Source organism: Pinus tabuliformis, chromosome 1_1, assembly GCF_031772625.1.
Source record: "Pinus tabuliformis cultivar Carrire ecotype Pingquan chromosome 1_1, CPIR1, whole genome shotgun sequence".
Taxonomy (NCBI): domain Eukaryota; kingdom Viridiplantae; phylum Streptophyta; class Pinopsida; order Pinales; family Pinaceae; genus Pinus; species Pinus tabuliformis.
Window position 1 is genome coordinate 870,860,658 of NC_142297.1, and position 18,887 is coordinate 870,879,544.

Genomic DNA, 18,887 nt, shown 5'->3' on the forward strand with positions numbered 1-18,887 from the left:
GACAGCCCTCGATTTATGTATTACTAAAACTGGTGCAAGCCCAAAACTTCAATAAGTTTCAGAAGAAGTTGACGCAGTCTCTACTTACACGTCTTATCAAAACACCGATCAGCCTTGACATTTATTGAAGAAGAAGAAATATTTCTATATGTTTTCTGAAAAGTACCCTTGTTACACTTGCATCTGTTCCTTGAGCCCAGTAGTGTAAATGCATCAAGCTTTGCAAAAAAGCTTATTGGAACCCAGTTCAACACAAATTGCATCAGGAGACAGCAGTACTGAACATAAACACAGCAGTACTGAACATAAAGGGGAGTGCAAACGTTGTGATCAAGGTTGAGAATAGCAGCATGCTTCTTCCTAACTGTCAGTTTATCGATCAATTATAGTAAAATCTAGTCTCGTATTAAGAAGAGTCACATTTTAACTAATTGATAATAGGATTATTCGAAATCAAAATACAAAAATGTAGCAGGTATATCGCTTGATGTAGTTAGTGAGAACCAACATAAACTTTCAAAGCATTTATTCCGAAAAATAAAAAGGTAGGTAGGTAAAGGGCACCTTTTTTTTCGTTTTATCATGTTAGGTCAAAATTTGATAGTGGGTTCATTTATTTTCATTGAATGTTTTATTTCAACTTTTATATTGGGTGAGATCTCATAAGTTAAAATCAAATTTATTTTAGTTGCTTGAGTTTGAGCTTACTTTGTTGTTACAAAGGTGTTGATAAATTTTGTTAGTTATTATTATGGTTAAATTTATTTTTTTTCTCAATTTCTCAGAGTTGTTTGTTTTAGTTTTACATGTATCTTTCAAAATTAGTTTTTATGGCTTTGTTTATTTTAGTTTTGTATGTATCTTTCAAATTTTGTTTGTATGGTCTTTAATTCTTTTTATTTTTTTTCCATTATCTCTAGCACATGTTAAATTTGTTCTTTTTTTTACTAAGAAGATTTCTTACTAGATTATATTTGCATTGATAGAGTCTTTCTTAATTTCATTTATCCCTTTAAATCTTTGCATTTTCCTTTTCATTTATGAGAGCTCACACATTACACATTTGCAACCTTGAAAATAAGTTGTGGGTTCCTAAGCCAACTACCAAGTTCATAAGCTACCAATAGACTGTAGTCCATGTCAAAGAGTAGGCAAAAAGTTGAGCGCCACAAAATCCCCTTAACTATGCATTGTTTTTTGGCTGGAAAGTTTAGGGTTGTGATCTACTTTGCCTACACCTAGAACTCATTGTATGCAAAGCCACTGCTTTGAATAGAGGAGGACTTGGAGAACCAACCATCAAACCCTCTTGAAACCACCACTTGCATAAGTGCATCAAGATATTGAAAAAGTCATTCGATGCAACTTGAGTGTTTTTGAAAAATGTTGTTATCCTCCCAATTAGTTCAATTTTTGCATGTGAGATGTTAAGCTCATGATGAGTATTATCGTTGTAATGGTTTCAAGCCTTGTTAATTGAGAGTTCCTCAAGGAACAAAACATGTATGTTCCTCACACGGAATATAGAGATATTTCTTTAAAGGACAAGTCAATTGGATGTAGCTTAGTTGGTTGGGAGAAATGTTGTCATCCTCCCCACCTGGGTTCAATTCCCATATGTAACATATTGAGCTTATAGTGAGTATACTTGTAATGGCTTCAAGCTTCTTTTTTTAGTGAGGAATGCAACATTTATATTCCTCATCTGGAATATAAAGATATGACACTAGAGTAAGAGTGTGTCGGGTTTGAATTGCCCCATTACTCTCACATGCTTATGTATTCATAACTTCTAATTGTCCAAAATGTTGAGTTTTTTTTTTTTTGAGATTACATTGAGGACTGCAACATTTATATTCTTCATCTGGAATATAAAGATATGACACTAGAGTATTAAAGTAACAGTGTGCCAGGTTTGAATTGCCCCATTACTTTCACATGCTTATGTATTCATAACTTCTAATTGCCGAAAGTGTTGTGATTCATTAAGAGTTCCTATTATTTGAGTGGAGGATACAATAATAGTATAAAAATTCAAACCTTTTTGCTGAGATATTTAAAAAGTTAAATAAAAAATATTGAAAATTATTGAAGAGATAAGGCACTAAAGTAAGAGTGTGTAGGTTGGAATTGCGCCATTACTCTCACATGTTTATGATATTGCATATTCATCACTTCCAATTGCCTAACTGTTGCTATTCATTAATAGTTCATATTAGCTAGTTCCTATTATTTGAGTGGAGGATGCGACAATAGTATACAAATTCAAACTTTTTTTGCTAGGTCCAAGGAATTATTGATCAATCAGTTGATGTATATGTTCTTTAGGCTAGAGCTTCTTAAAGAATCTTATAATTATTATGGAATTATCTAATCAAGTACATGATGCCTATAGACAAGAATTTAATAATTTTTTTAAGAAATATGGTTGAGGTAGAGGAATTAAGAAAAAAAAAAAAACTCATTTAAAATAAAATATGTTTCACCAACTATATATAAACTAGTACAACCGCATTAAAAATATTAATGTCGTTGATATAGTCGAAGACTTCATAAATATAACCAAAAAAACGACTTCATAAATATAACCAAAAAACTATTGCAACATGAAGAATGCCTTACTAATGCACACTTTACCGGATTAACCATGTATAAAAAGGTTATGGGTCAACTCTAAATTAACAAAAAAAATGAATTATAAATGAATGTTATAAATTATAATACACGAAGAATGTCTTACTAATGCACACTTTACCGGATTAACCATGTATAAAAAGGTTATGGGTCAACTCTAAATTAAGAAAAAAAATGAATTATAAATGAATGTTATAAATTATAATGAGGAACTTTTCATGGAGTAACTTATTAGAATTGGAATAATCTCAAATTCTTAGGAAATTGGCTGGTGGGGAGCCATGTGGCACTAATTTTTTAAAATTTATTAAAGATAATGGACCATTTTGCTAAATATAAATGTTAAAAATAATAATGATGAGCTTATCATGGAGGAACTTATTAGAATTAAAATAATCTCAAATCCCTTTGAAATTGGTGCATTGGGAGTCACCTCACATGAATCTAATTTTTAAAATTTATTAAAAGTCAATGCAATCTAACAAACTCTTTAATACATTACAACCTTTGATAATCATTAAGGCTAAGCATATGTTAAGCATATTCCCTTGAGAATCAATCTAGGCCCTCATTTAAAATAAATAAATAAAATCAACAGATTGCATCCACCTTAAATTAAAATAAAAAAATTTAGACAATTAAATAATTGGTGAATATTTGTAAACATCAAAATACTTACAGAATGTTACATCTCACATTATCAAGATTTACCTAAAAACTCATTTAAATAAACTAAATCTTAACTTTATTTATTGTTATTATTATAAAAAATTATATATATATATATATAAAAACATAATGCAAGGATCATGAGTGATAATTTATTATTATTATTATAAATTAAAAAAATACATAAATCCTCCATAGCTTCCCACATTTGCCACGTTGTTTCCTACGGGACATCGAAATATTATGTACCGTGTTGCTTCAGAATGACTTCAAAGTATTTGGCGCGCAGGTTGACCTCTGTGTTTACAGGAGTCAATAAAAGGCTTGCACAGACCTCCATCTGTGCGGGGATTAGGTTGGTTTCCGCATTGCAGAAATGAACGTCCTCCATCAGATCGGGGAACCTCTGTTGGCGGAATCCGGTGGTTCGCCTTCCTTCTGCCCCGGATCGTCGGCGGACTTCTGCACGACGGAAAATTACGCGTCTTCTAACAGCGGGGACGCTGCAGATGGAGCAGATTCCGGTTGTGTCCAAAGCGCTCTGGTAAGCGATTCCGCTGAAGAAAAACAGACGGTGACAGAAAATCAGCCATGTGGCGGGTTGAGGAAAGGAATGAGGGTTGAAGTGTGCAGCAGTGAGGAGGGTTATGGTGGGGCTTGGTTTGAGGGAGTTATCCTCACTGTTACCACAGCTGGCCGGCGTTGCAAGATTCAATATGATAAGTTTGTTACAGATGAGGGAAAGCCATTGGTGGACGAGGTGTGGCTGCACAGTGAAGTCAGACCCATTCCACCCCACGTTCAGCTGCCTCTCCATTGCTCAGTTGGGGATGCAGTTGAAGCTTATGACACTGACTGCTGGTGGCGTGGCGTCATTGTCAAAGCTTCTGAGGGAGCAAAAGAAGATCTTTGGGTGGTCTATTTCCCTGACACTTGCACAAGCAAGGCATATCCACATTCAGAGTTACGCCCAGCTCAAGAATGGCTCCGAGGAGAATGGATGTTGGCCCCCCAGGTTCGATTCTTAACATATGTCTGAGACCCTTTAATGGGGTTATTTGGGTTTACTATCTAATGGGGTTTTTGGGTTTAATAGTTTATAAAAGGTTTATAGATCGGTGGAATTTTTATTCTTTTTTATAAATTTTTGTTATATCCAGGATAGAAGCCCAACCATAGAGCAAGTGATCCAGTCTTTGAGCGTGGACGACTCAAAGGAAAGTCCTCTGAAATCAGGTGGAGAAGGCGTTGGAAAGAGGTAGGGTGTTAAGTGCAAAGCAGCCTTCTGCTCAAATTGTGCAAGGCTCGGAAATTCAAGAGTCATGGATGGAGGGCACCTGAAGCAGTCAAGAGATGGGACTCGACCTGATATGGAGAATGACGAGTAAAAGTAAAGCGTATGGATTATTGGGACCGCAAGAGACAAATGGGGCTCCAATATTTGAGATGAAACAGCCTTTAAATTCACTCTTTTAAGGTGGTCTAAATCTTTCTTTAAACCAATTTTTATCTTATAAATGACATGTATTCTCGCAGGCTCATTATGGGTGAAAAATTTCAAATATTAATTAGTTTTTAAAATTGAATTTAAATTTGTTTATGGAATTTTGAATACAGTGATTAAGTGTGTTGATAAAGCACTTTTAGATGTTAAGTTATGGGTTTAATTCCCTATTTTATTTGGGCATTATTCTAGGACATGATCATAATGTACCTTTTTTTAGACGGAAAAAAGTTGTTTTATATTATGTAGCACTGCATAAGTTCAAAATTTGTCATATGTACAAACAACTTGCATAGATCTTTCAACAGACAATGAAGTAAGAATGTGAGACATATCCGCTATTGTTTTTAGAAGGACATCAATAATAACAACTTGACACAAGGGGAGAAGCGATATTCCCAATCCAAAAACTTGAAAACATAAAAAAGAGCATAACCATTGAAACTATCACAGATCAAAAAGAGAGAAATAGTTGCTATGGGTGTTGAATTTCCCCAACCTTGGGTCTAGGTTAGAGTCTTAAAATCACTGACGCTACCAAACCAAGAATCTCAACCATAAACTACTTTGCACAGCGGAAATATAAAGCAATAAATCACATATGCATAAATATACATTGTTTTTAACAAAATTGTACAATATTGTACAATCCCAATCTTCGTTATATTAAACCAAATCTAAATAATACAACAGAGGATGGTATACAAGATACAATGACAAACTTCGTTGCAACTTTGATGTCGTATCTTGTCCTACCAGTGCTTCGCTCCCGCACTGCTCACTAGTAGTACCTTAGTCCATCAAGGCCACTACACATCGAGATTCCAAGAGGGTTGCTAATTAACAATGTTGCAAGTCACTTCTGATGCATGAACACAGACTCATCAAATTGTTCTCTAGGTTGGTCAATACCTGAGTTCCATTCCGCCTTCTAGTAGCCTCTTTCTTCCTTCAAAGAGCTACTCATAAGGCTCAACATCACCCAATCACGCACCAACAATGTTCTTCTTTTTCGCTGCTCTAGGGCTACTTTGGGTAGCCAACACACTACCCTCCAATCAGATCTATGGCACCCAATCCAATCACTGTCAATTTTGTTCCTAAGAAGACTCTTCACTTCCTCAGAAGATCCTCCACATGGCACCAATAGGGTATTGTAATCATGATCCAATTCGATCAACACTTGACCCAACACTCCTCCACAAATTGTTGTTTTCCTCCACGCTTGCACTTGTTGTCACTGCAATTTTGGTTAAGGCACAAATTGCAGCCCTCAACCCTCCACACAGTCAGCAACTAAGCCCTTAAATGGTTGCGGTCCTCCTAGGAAAGGCTCCTCCGCATCCACACTGCCTCAAGGAGAATTTGTTAACCCCAACGTTGCCTTTGAAACAACCCTAGCTGTTGGCTATGGCCTGCGGCCTAGCACAGCAGCAAGTTGTGGCTCTCGGCCTCCTTGAAATCAACCCAATTAACCCTTAAATCAGCTTTGTTTTGTACCTTGGCTCCTCGGCGTACACTGCCCAACAGTCCAACCTTGAAACAGCAGCCAAAAAACCCCTCAATAAATATGTTGTCACCTACAACACCTTAGCCTCAAGCATAGGCCCTCCACGCTGCTTCTCGACCTCAAGCACAGGCCCTCCACGCTGCTCCTCGGCCTCCAAACACATAATTTCCAACGCTATTCCAAGTCCTCTTCTAGCTGTGGCTAGCCTTCTCCAAATTTAGAGCTCCTTTGGAGGATGTATTGCTCACAATGGATGCTCTAATCACAAGTCCTCACCCTCCTTTTATAGACATAATGAGGGGCTTCAACGAATTATGAAGAGACACACCTATTAGAGTTATTTACATCAAGCCGACATGACTTGACAACCAATAATTAACTTGTCCGCTTCAAAAATTCATTTCTCTCTAATGACAACTCGGAATCAGACAATTCTCGTTGTGTTGGAATCGTCTCACCAAGCGCTATCATCCTCATCCATCACATGTCGCAAATCCATCATGATTTTGGCCCAAACATCGATAGGTGCAAAACCCCACACTTGGGTTCCAAGCCCACAAGCTGCCCTTGTGGTGCTTTGCCCTCCAAACCTTGAACCCTAGGGCTTGGAGTACCTCCCAAGCTACATAAATCAACACTCTCTCTTAGCAAGGGAGGTACTTCCAAGACTAGGAAGTTCTTCTTCATCGTCATCACTACTCGCAACACTTGCCCAACTCCTAGCGCTCACAATCATAGCAATCCCTATACGGTGAACTACGCCCTTCTCAGAAGTGTCGTTGTCACTGCTGGAAGCACCCTGCTTCTTCTTCTTATCCTGTAACGTCTTCCACTCTCTCCATGATTCCTTCTTGGCAGTTGTAGGAGCACCCTTGCTCCCCACTGACCACGCGCTCTTCTTGGGCTGTAGAGTCTTCCTCTGAATTTGCAAGCTCCCTCTCGAACTAGACTCCTTCTGAGTCTCTGGAACCTGGACCTTCTTTGGAAGGTGTACCTTCTTCTCGAGAACCTGTACCTACTCCTTTGAAGCTTGCACTTTCACATTTTCCTGCTTCTCTGGAACCTGCATTTGCTCCACCTACTTCTTTCCATGATCCACAGGCTTGCCTGTCAACCTATAGAGACCAAGCTCTCTTACTCCAAGCACAATCCCATTGGAGCTAGAGCCTCTAGGCCTGAGTCTTACCTTCCCATCTTGGAACAAGACCTCAAACCCCTTCTTCTTGATCGTTGAGACGGAAATCACGCTATATCTAAGTCCCGGTACAAACAATACACCCTGGACCTGCATCACACGTCCTGTCTCCATCTTGAATGGCACAACTCCCGATCCTCGGATCTCCAACTGACTCTTGTCTCCCAACACCATCTACAACTTTGAGTCCCATTCAACTAGAGTCTCAAAAACCTCCTGTGACCTTGTCATATGCTTCGCCGCACCACTGTCCACGTACCATCCATCCTCATTGACAGTACCCTGTGAGAAAAGAGAAATCATAGCAAAGTCTTCCTCCTCCAATATCCTCAAGCGATCATCTATCTTTGCTGAAGTGGCAACACTGACAGCTTGTTGTCCTTTCCGCTTCTCATCATCTCTCTTTTTCTTCATCAAACATCTCAATGAATAATGACCCATCTTGCCATAGTGGAAACAATTGACTTTACTCAAGTCCTTCTTTTTCTTACCCTTCATTCGCGATGCAAGTGCCATGTCATCATCTAAAGCCTTCTTCTTCGGATGAAGATCCTCGTCTCGCAACTCTTCCTGAATGAAGTCATCCCACAACCTATCCCAGTCTGGAAGCTTCTCCCTGGCAACGATCCCTTTGATGAAGGGCTTCCAATCCTTGGTGAACCCTTTCAAGGAAATCCTTATCATATCTCCATATGAGGTAGACACACCGATGGCAGCAAGCTCATCTTTGACCTGAGACAATCTCATCAGATACGAGGTCACACTTTCACCCTTTATCATCTTGGTGGACTTCAACTTATCCTCCAATACCAGTACCCGGTTCTCATTTTTATTCTAGAACAAATTCTGAAGAGCCATTCACATTTCATGTGCATTATTCTTCCCTAAAAATGAGGTATTAGTGCATACTTCACACCATCTAGGTTGATCAATCTCGTCCTTGCATCCAAATCTTCATATATTTCCAGCCCCTTAGGTTCGGTTGGCTTCTTGATCTCTTTCTCGGCGAACTCCCAGAGCTTGTTGACCTATAAGACCAACTTTATCCTTTCCTTCTAAGGACTATAGTTGGACAACCCCTCTAACCTTTCCTCATACCAAAGACTTGCCTACAATTTCGACATTGTAGTGAGATCTTCACTTACAATGTGACTAACTCCCTCTCACATTGTACTTCGTTCATCAAGTTGAATTTTGACGGGGCCGCGAAAGGAAACCCAGGAGAAGCAGGGATTGGTGGAGTATTTAGAGACGACAGGGGAATGGCGCTCAGGATCTATGCGATGGACTGTGGCCACACAACAAATAACAAAGCAGAGCTTCATGCTTTTAAAAGAGGGCTAGAAATTGCCATACAAGAGGAATACAACAAGCTTCAGGTAGAAGGAGACGCGAAACTGGTAGTGGACATAGTCAAGCAGCTTCAACAAGGAACACCAACGGAAAAAATTAGTAGTAGATGGAGAACCGCCTGGTTGGTGCAGGAGATAAGAAAACTACTAAAACAACTAGCCTACATCCTTCCCACCCATGTGAGAAGAAAGGGAAATGAACCAATTGATAGCCTGGCGAATTGGAGTTGTAGGAATAAATGAAGGCCGCTGGATACAAGTGCGGCCGAGCTAATGCAAACGGAGGAGATCACAAACCTAAAGAAACTTCTCGAAAAAGACAAAGCAAGAGATAGGAATACCATAGAAACTCTAGCGCGACCGGGGAGGAGTGGTCAGGAAAGGGGAGGAAGAGGACAGACGAGGGAAATGACAAACACAGGGAATGAAGTGAGTAGACAGGCAATCTAGCAGATGACGGAGCAGGGCAGAGAAGGTACACCTCCCGAGAGTACGGGGGAGGTGACAGATGAGAATGACAGTGAGGAGGGCAAGGCAAAGAGTAGGCGGGTAGGCAGAAGTATGACACCAAGTGGCAGAACAAGGACAGTCGTAACACAGCAAGAGCAGCCGGGAGAAAGTGGGGATTAATGAGAGGCAATGGTAGAAAGGACGGAAGGGCAGCATCCCGAGACGAAGGTGAAGGGATCCGTGCTGGTAACAAAGCCAGACAAGTGGTGGTTAAGACAAGGGACATGAGGAAGAGAGGGATAAAAATCAACGAAAATAAGAATACAGTAAATTGCATGCAAACGAAGACGATGAAAGCTAACGAGAAGGAAGGTGGTAGAAGAGAGAAGACGCAGGTGGTCGAAGGAAAATGAAACAGATTGGCAAGTTGGTATGTTGCCCTCTTGTTCCATACTCCTATTAAATTCAATAGTATTCTCAGTAGGAAAATACGAAGTCTGCATTGGAAAATGCATATGACTATATCAAAGAGTATCAGAACTTCCTGCGACAAGGGAAAAATCATTCTCGTAGAACACTGAATTCCCTGGGGAGGGAGAGTGGGAGGAAGGGTCTCGTACCCAGGAAGGAAGAGTTCCACCCAGGGTTAAAAGCCTGTAGCTTTCCCAGGAAAAACATGACCCTGGCCAGGCCTGTAGGAATGATGGGGAGTGATCCAGAAGATAAATGGGAAGAAACCTGGGAGAGAAAAATCCTAAGGGTTAGAGGGATCCAGGAAATCCTGCAATCTAGGGGGAGGGTAGGAGAACTGGATTCAGGAAACCTGTGGACAAGAATGGGAGATTCTGGGGAAGAGGGAAACAAAACCGGTCCTCAGCCGAGAAGGAACCCATGTGGCTGCCTAAGTTGGAAGGGCAGGGTACAGATAGATGTCGGGGGTGCAGAAAGGGAAGAAACCCATGAAAATTCCAAGCCTTAGCTATCAAAAGGATCGACTCTAAACCCCAGCAGACCAAAAACCTGATGGGAGTAGTAAACCTAGGAAAGGGAAGGAAACTGAGCAATTGGGAAATTGCGATGATTCATTATTATAACTCTGATATATGCTTTGATTTTGTGATAGGTATAGTAACATACTCGGAAAATGACAATGAACAGAACAGAGAACATCAGGAAAAAGACAACTATATCCAGACAGAGAACAAAATGGCCCCTAGGAAAGGACAAAGAGTAACTAAAATGGAGGAAGGCACAAGTGGACTAATGAAGAAAATAGGCAAGAAACCAGGTGGAGAACAAATGAAGAAAATCATAGATTCCTACATGGTTGGGAATCCACCGGACATTAGAGCCCAGGTAGCGAGTTGGGAGAGAGAATTAAACGACATTATCAAGCACCGAGATATCCCCATGGAAGAATGGGAAAGTATGGTGCCGGACCCGGGGAACACTCGGGGAAGACATTCCTTATTCAGGCAGACTATCCAACAGTACTGGGTAATGAAAAATGTGGTGGCATGGGCTATGACACTGCATCAAGAGAAAATGGCAGACGAAGGAGCAGAGGAGCAGGAGAAGAACAAGGAAAAGGACCCAGTCAGGGCGGAACTACTCAGGGAGATAGCGACAATTCAGATCCAGACCTACCGAAACAATCTGGCCCTGGGTAGAATTGAACAGACTCTCAAAGACCTGAAGTGGAGAATAGAGCAGAGGAGCGAGATGCCAGGATCAAGCGCCAAGGTGCCAGCCCCAGTAATATCCTCGGATGAGGAGTGAAACAGAGATCCAGTGTGATAGCAAAGTCTTTTTTCTTTTTGATGAAATGCATTTACATGTTTAAGTTTAAATTACGTTCCAGGAACAACAGTATAGACAGTCAAAACTGTGATGTTAGATGGATAGCAATAAACCTCTTTAAGTTTTGGACAGGGTTTAATGCTGACAGGTGGTTATGCGGTTTCCTTCAGGCAGGTAAGCCACCTGGAGCAAATGGTTGATAAAATTTTTTAAAAAAGGAATATAAATAGAGATCTGTCAAGTTTACAAAAAAAAAAGATTTCACCTCAACATTTTCCATCGGATTCCTTCACCGGAAAGTCCAAAAGGTCGCACTAAAGACAACTCCCTTAGTTTATACATATATGAAATTTTTCAAAATTTAATTATAGAATATAGAAATACTTCTAAAATCTGAATTTTAATTATATAAAAAGTTAGGACCAGTGACTAACATCCATCATTATTAAGAAATTTTAGGATAAAATTTATAAATATAAACTTGTGAGTAAAGACTTAAGAGAAAATTAAATTTAATAAATGATATTTAAAATAATAATAAAAAATAAACTCTGAGAAAATAATATTTAAATATATATATATATATATATATATATATATATATATACTCATCAAATTTATTCATAAATTAAATTATATAATGTTCTTTTTTTAATTATAAAAATTAAATATAATATAAAATTATTCATAAATTAAATTATATAATTACACCAAAGGTGTTTCTTTTGAATTAATTGGCTGCTTACCATTGTCTACCTTTCTTTTTTTTTCCACAGTACAGTTGTCACTTTTACTTTGTTTTCTACCGTTGATTTGTCAAACAATTGTCAAGGTAGGTTGCGAAAAGTTTTGCGAAACTTCCCTCTCCGAGAGTCCTTAGCTCATATTTGTTGATTATGTTCTTATTAACGTTCATTCCCCATTTCTACCTTTTAACTAAAATCTCCTAATTTTTCTATATGCTGACTGGGCCAAGGACAAAGTCCCGATGATTAACGCAGCGTTTACAATCTCGATTCCGCCTGGTATTCTCCCAGGGTTGGGAAACGAATGTCGAATGCCCATATCTGCTCAAGAGAGATTCCAAAGTGATGTACGTTTCAATCTTGAGTTTAAGAAAGTAAATCTCCTCTGCACTGGACAAACCTATAAGCAATTTCAACAATCCAGCTATGCCATAAACAATGGAGCTCCACATCACTAAAATGGCAACAAAATATCAACTCCACATTCCTCAAAACCTCCCAACATGTAAGAGCTTTCCTCGTTTCCAAGAACTCTATTCAAGCCATAAATTTTACCCAATGGATGCATCCATCACCCTTCAAATCCCCGAGAAAAATTGACTAGTCTCAAGGCAGGACGAAAACCTTGAATCACAAGCCCTAAGAAATGAAGAAGGATAAGATACTTTGCACCAGTTTAACAACATTGACGAAATCCCATAAAAAAAAATGGAATCTGGTGGATGTTGTAAGGGAAATATGTCAAGTTGCACAACATTTCCTAACTCCCCTAAAGTCATCCTGGCTTCACTACTTGACCCTTTTTGAATCAGTTCACTGCATTACTTGCAATATTGTTACAAAATTTCTTAAAATCATCGCTCTCATTATAATAGTTGGAAAAATTATGATTGTCGTAAGGTAAGATGCACAAGTATGCTTGAATGAACCAAGAAGTGAGGAAATTAAATCTCCTCTGCAGACAAACCCATAAGCAATTTCAACAATCCAACTGCACCATAGACAATGGCCCTTCACATCAGTGGAATGGAAACAAAATATGGACTCCACATCCCTCAAAACCTTCCAAGATGGTAAGAGCTTTCCTTGTTTCCAAGAACTTTGTTCGAGCCATAAATTTTACCCAACAGATGCATCCACCACCCTTGAAATCCTCGAGGAAAATCAGGTAGTCTCAATGGAGGACAAAAACCATGAATCACAAACCCTAAATAATGAAGGAAATATGGATGTTGTAAGGGAAATATGGCAAGCTACAGACCTTCCCTAACTCCCCTAAAGTCATCATGGCTTCATTGCTTGACCTTGTACCTTGTCTTTGTCTTCCTCCTTGGAAGAGGAAGTTTCATGGTGGTCGCCTGAGACATTACCATTTGTAGTGGTTGGATTCTCTTGAAAATTTAGTCCTCTAAGTCCTAGCAAGTGATGAAATGTGGGAATGACAAGACTACCCTACTGAGAAACTCTTGTGTTCACCAAAGTCCTGCGAATTCTGCTCTTCACTCAAACTTGTGTAGTATATCAATTTCTGGAAATTACTTAGATATATCAGTGTCTGGAAATCTTGATTTTAGTATTATAAAATACATACAAATTTTTTGTATACCTCATCCAATATCAATATTAGTCTCTCAAATCTTGATTATCAGTATCAGTTTTGACATCAGGAAATCCTGATTTTAATTTTATAAAATACAAAACCACAAACTTGTTGGTTGCCTCAATCAATCAATATCAACATTGGTTTTTAGATGTCTCAATAAATATCATCATCCACTTTCCATTTTGTAGGTTTTTCTTTGCCGACCTCCCATCCATTCAACGAATGAATATATAAAGGAAAACAGTTCGTCTATCTGTTTTTATTGTCCCACTCCATTTGATATAGGGAAAAATAGTTCAGGAATCTTATTCCCAAATTTTCCATTCCTTCGGTGTATCTTTGCACCTTTAGGGGCAATTGCTAGTATATGTATTCATGGGATATTAAAGAATATTCATATTTTAACTAAAATTATTTTGTTGAACTTTTTTCTAATACATTTCTAATTAATTTTTTTATCAAAACACTTTCCTTCACAATACATCTCATATTTCTAAAATTTTATTATTTATAAAAATCTTCACAAAATATGGAACGCGCTTCTTATCCATGGATATTTACCCCATTTTACCATGGAGATTATGAATCTTTAAATAGACTTTGTTACCATACCATTAGCCAATTCACATGAAATTCTTTTAAATTAAATAGATTAATTAAAAAAACTTTATATGAACAAATATCATATAAAGTGAGTTATGGTTTTTTGGAAATGTGGTATTGATAAGCCATGGTATTGGCCCATAGTATTGTAACAAATTAATAATCTCCATGGTAAAATGGGGTAAATATCCATGGTTAAGAATTTTGTTCTATTTTGTTTTGTTAGATAATGGGAGTCCGAAGATGACTAGCATGCCTAACAACAACCCTTTAGCATGACTAGATTATTGTCCATAAAATTGGTGGCCCTTTCACCACTAAATACCTTAGAATGCCATATTACTCTCTTTAGACGTGTTCCACTTTGTAAAACGTATATATATTTAACTTATCTATTAAATTTTTATAATTATCAATAATAAAAATTTTAATATATATATATATATATATATATATATATATATATATATATATATATATATATATATATATATATATATATATATATATATATATATATATATATATATATATATATATATATATATAGGTCGGCTCTGGTTTTGCTGCTTGCGCCTGCGGCGGCTGGGCTTGCCCCTGGTGAGGCTTCCGCCGCCCATACACCTTCGCTTGGTGACTTATCTCAGCCGGGGGTTGCTGCGTCTGGGGGGTTTTGCTGATCAACGGTTCCGGTAGCCGGTGGAGCGGACAGACTTCGGCCTCTGCTACCTTCTCTCTGGCGGTTCTTTTCACCACAGCGCGGCTCTGATCTTCGTCTGCCGTCCCCGGGTTGGTGTGCCTGCTCTGCTTATATTATAAGCAGAGTTCCGGTTTCGTGCTCTATTTTTGGGAGGCGGCGGAGTTTCTTACTTTCTCTACTGGTCTTCGGCGGATTTCGGCTCTCTCCGGACTCTCTGTTTTGAAGGACCTTCCTAGTCTGTGCTGAACCTTGGTGCGGGGGCGGGGGCTTGTTTGGCCTAGTGGGGGCGAGGTGGCTGCCCCAGCCGCCTCTGCCCCCGGACCCGAAACGCCTCTGCTCTAGTTGGGCCCTGATGGGTTCCCTAGCTGAGCTGTGGGTTTCTTTTTTTGGTTTTTCGCTGGCTTACCTGGACAGTTATTGGAAGCGTTGAGGGATCTGTGGTGTGGAGTCTGTCTCTGCACCGATTCGTGCCGTCTCTTCAATGGCTGTTTCTGGTTGGTCTTTCTTATGGCTTCTCTGGATATATGGGCGGTATTTTCCTCTGGCTACTTCACAGAAGGAGAGTTGAGGGGGTGGGGGGTGTGGCTACCCTGGCTGCCCCTTTCCATTTCGTGCCTCTCCTCTTTGTCTTGGCGGTCATTTCGAACTTTCTGCACTTTCTCCAGGAGCCATTGTTATTTTTCTGTTTATTTTGGCTTGAGATGGGTAGGGGTATCCTCCTGTTGGGGTTTACAGATCCATTCTTCTTGCTGCCCTGTTTGAGGGTATTTTGAACTACCGTTTATTTACTGTTTTTATTAGCTTGTTAGGGTAGGAGTATACTACTGTTGGGGTTTACATACCCTGTTTCTGGATGCCCTGTCTGAGGGCTTTATCTGCATACTTCCCTGAAGTATTGGTTATTGTAAGTGGTTTACCCACACTACAGCATATGCGTTTCAACATCTACAACATGTAATTTTATGAAATTAATGGAAATTACGAGTTCTTTTCTTCGGAAAAAAATATATATATATATATATATATATATATATATATATATATATATATATATATATATCCGTGCTGATGATGTGTCTCTCCGGTCCTTTCCCTTCGTGGCAAGAGCTATTTCCACCTCTATAGCTCCATTAATACACCCCCTACGGACCACAGGGCACGGACACTCTGACATCTATTTAATTTTCAGGCAACACTTTCTGGTTAATAGTGATGGACATATGCATGATGCGATCATCCATCTCGTTGTTTGTATTGATGCCCATTGAAACGAGCGGCATGTGTATCATGGCATGTCGTGTATCGTATGCTATCCATTCCCCATACCATCTGATATTAATTGCCATGGAATGTTATCATACGAAATAAAATACATGAGCTCGATCGCTGATAAATACAAAATGGTGTATCAGGTGGAATACGTATCAATATTGTAACCATTAATGTCGTGTTATATGAATTTGAAAACGCGCTCAATATTCAAGTTTGAACTTGTAAACGCGCTCAATATTCAAGTTTCATCTCTAAGCCAGTGGTTTCACTTCACCAAAATTTGAATTGTATAATGGTGCTCCAAATTGGAATTTTGAATTTCAGAACCCACGTTTCCATATTTTGTTGCCCTAATCGATTGCGTTAAGTCCCACTTTTGTTTGTTTGAAGGGAGACGGATCTCCGAGCACCATGGCAGTAGACACCATACAAATGGCGAGAGTGGGAATGAAGATAAGATTGGAAGAGGCGGCTGTGAAGACGAGGCGTCGTCAGCAACTATGAAGGAAATACATTTTAGAGGCGTAAGAAAAACGCCATGGGGGAGATTCGCAGCCCAAATCGGAGACCTCTGGAAGAAAAGAAGAGTCTGGCTCGCCACTTTTGACACCACAGAGGAGGCTGCCCGAGCCTACGATAACGCTGCTAGATACATCAATCATTCAGATATATTATTAGATCACTCGCCAATATTAACAGAACTCTCGATTGGCGAAATTCTCTAAACAAGCGGGGCTTGGCTTTGAAAGAATCGGTGTTTCATAATATGGGGAGGTTTAATGGCTACAATACCATATCATTACACTTCGTTTTCTTAATCTTCTTGCTATTCATTAGTTTTCCTTTGGGAATTTCAGAGTTACGAGATGGCGATTGCAAGAACAATACTGTTTATGCTCATGGAGGTAGGTTTGAGAGCAATTTGCACAGAGTTATGTATGATTTGGCTAACAATGCAGCAAATACGGGGTTTAACACCTTTTGGCATGGCCAGAATGCAGAAGACAAGGTGTATGGTCTCGTCCAGTGCAGAAACAACGCATCGCTAGAAGAATTCTCTAGCTGTGCATAGGAAGCGAGCATCGTACTTCAAAAACTTTGCGAGAATGACATAGGCGACCTAGTGTGTTTCGATGTGTGTTTCTTGCGCTATGATAATTTCAGTTTCTTTTCAGTCTTAGATGCCCATGTCGTTTCTATTCTCCAAAATCCCCAGAGAGCGAAGGACAATCCGGCTGTTTTTCAGAATGAGGTCATGAATCTACTTCGTCCTCTGACTGGTGAAAATTCCAATCTCGCAAGCAAGCGATTAGCTGCAGAATTCGCTACCTCCTCTTTCTCTGAAACGCACAAGGTTTTCGGTTTGGTGGAACGCTGGAGAGATTTTCCCATAGAACAGTGCAAATCGTGTTTGTTAATAACGCTCAAAAATCTGTATCCTTTTATGGAAAAAGAAGGGGGCGAAGCGTTGTTAGGAAGTTGCAGAATTCGGTTCGAGACATACCCCTTCTCCACGTTATTTCCCAGCAACGCTACAGCGCATTAGAGTAATGTTTAATTATATGTATTTTTCTTTATTGTCGAAGTTCTGATTATCTCGGTTTGAGAACAACTTGAGTGCCTTGATTTCTCAGAAACATAAATGATCGTTTACGCTACAGGAAATTCTCCGAGAAACGTGGTCATTCGGTGCGGGTCTATTGCAGGCGTTTATTTTATATGTTAATCGTTTCCTAAAATCTCTAGATATTCAATTTACATTAAAAAGTTGGGTATGAGTTAAAAAAAATCTGGTTTCAAGAGAAACAAAGTTTGACTTTTACTTCTAATTACTTAAAATTATTATTCATAAACAAAAATTCACAAATTTATTTTATATTATAAATATTTTAAAATTATTATTTATAAACAAAAACTCACAAATTTTATTTTATATTATAAGTTTCTTAAAATTATTGTTCATAAATAAAAACTCACCAATTTTATTTAGTTTATATTAAAAGTAGTTCCTAAAATCATTGTTTCATTAACCCAAAAAAAAATCAAAAACATTCTTTTATATTAATTAGTTTGTTATATATAATATATTTTTATTCAAATTTAAAATTTTATCATTTTATTGTTTTTGTTCATATAATTAAAAGTTAGTTTTTTTAAATTTATGAAAAATAAATATCCATATTTTTTTTTTTTTTGTAAAAGTTTTTTTAAATTTATGAAAAACAAATATCCATTTTTTTTTTTTTTTGTAAGCTTCGGTGGGACCCTCTCATTTTTACAACTTTTTACAACATTTTACAACCTCGCAGGATTCGAACTTGGGTGGGGGGTGTGAAAGCCATCCGCCCCAGCCATTACATCATGCACATCATGTGCAAATAAATATCCATATTGAATTTTATTTTAATCTTAAAAGGACATTTCATGTACAGAAATTCACAAAACTTATTTTATATTAAAAAAATAAGTTATAAATAAGATAATCTTGTTAAGTGGTTAAAATTTTATTTATTTTGTTTATATAATTAGATTTAGTTTTCTTGAATTTGGAAAAATAACCATTTAAAATAGAGTTTATTTTATCTCCCAAAAAAACATTAATCAAAATAAATACTTATATTTATTTATTAATTTATTTTCCAAAACTTTACAAACCCCATTGCACATCAAAACTACATGTAAATAACAAAACCTGAAATAGAAGTTCAAACTTATCATTGTTTCATAGTTTTTCCACAAACCTTATTTTATATTAAAAAGTTAAGTGCGAATAAAAAGTTAAATGTGAATAAGTAATGTATGGTTTCAAATTATTATTTGTTAAGAATGTTTCAATTTATTAGTCGTTA

The 18,887-nt window shown here is 38.1% G+C and overlaps 2 protein-coding genes across 2 annotated transcripts; both read left to right on the forward strand.

The window, feature by feature from the left end:
- The first annotated feature begins 3,623 nt into the window (after positions 1-3,623).
- LOC149217067 (DUF724 domain-containing protein 6-like) lies at positions 3,624-4,828 on the forward strand. Its single transcript, XM_089391303.1, has 2 exons — positions 3,624-4,318; positions 4,464-4,828. Exons 1-2 carry the CDS (start codon positions 3,680-3,682, stop codon positions 4,563-4,565), a joined length of 741 nt encoding a protein of 246 aa, XP_089247429.1. The 5' UTR covers positions 3,624-3,679; the 3' UTR covers positions 4,566-4,828.
- An 11,976-nt stretch (positions 4,829-16,804) lies between these two features.
- Positions 16,805-17,584, forward strand: LOC149217068 (cysteine-rich repeat secretory protein 38-like). Its single transcript, XM_089390126.1, has 2 exons — positions 16,805-17,102; positions 17,220-17,584. Exons 1-2 carry the CDS (start codon positions 16,805-16,807, stop codon positions 17,582-17,584), a joined length of 663 nt encoding a protein of 220 aa, XP_089246252.1.
- Positions 17,585-18,887: the final 1,303 nt, after the last annotated feature.

Bases quoted from the DNA above. Each gene is read 5' to 3' on its own strand.
- LOC149217067 (XM_089391303.1), top strand. From the start codon at position 3,680: ATGAACGTCCTCCATCAGATCGGGGAACCTCTGTTGGCGGAATCCGGT. The intron at 4,319-4,463 runs GTTCGATTCTTA...TGTTATATCCAG, and splicing joins AATGGATGTTGGCCCCCCAG to GATAGAAGCCCAACCATAGA.
- LOC149217068 (XM_089390126.1), top strand. From the start codon at position 16,805: ATGGGGAGGTTTAATGGCTACAATACCATATCATTACACTTCGTTTTC. The intron at 17,103-17,219 runs GTGCATAGGAAG...TTTCAGTCTTAG, and splicing joins GCTAGAAGAATTCTCTAGCT to ATGCCCATGTCGTTTCTATT.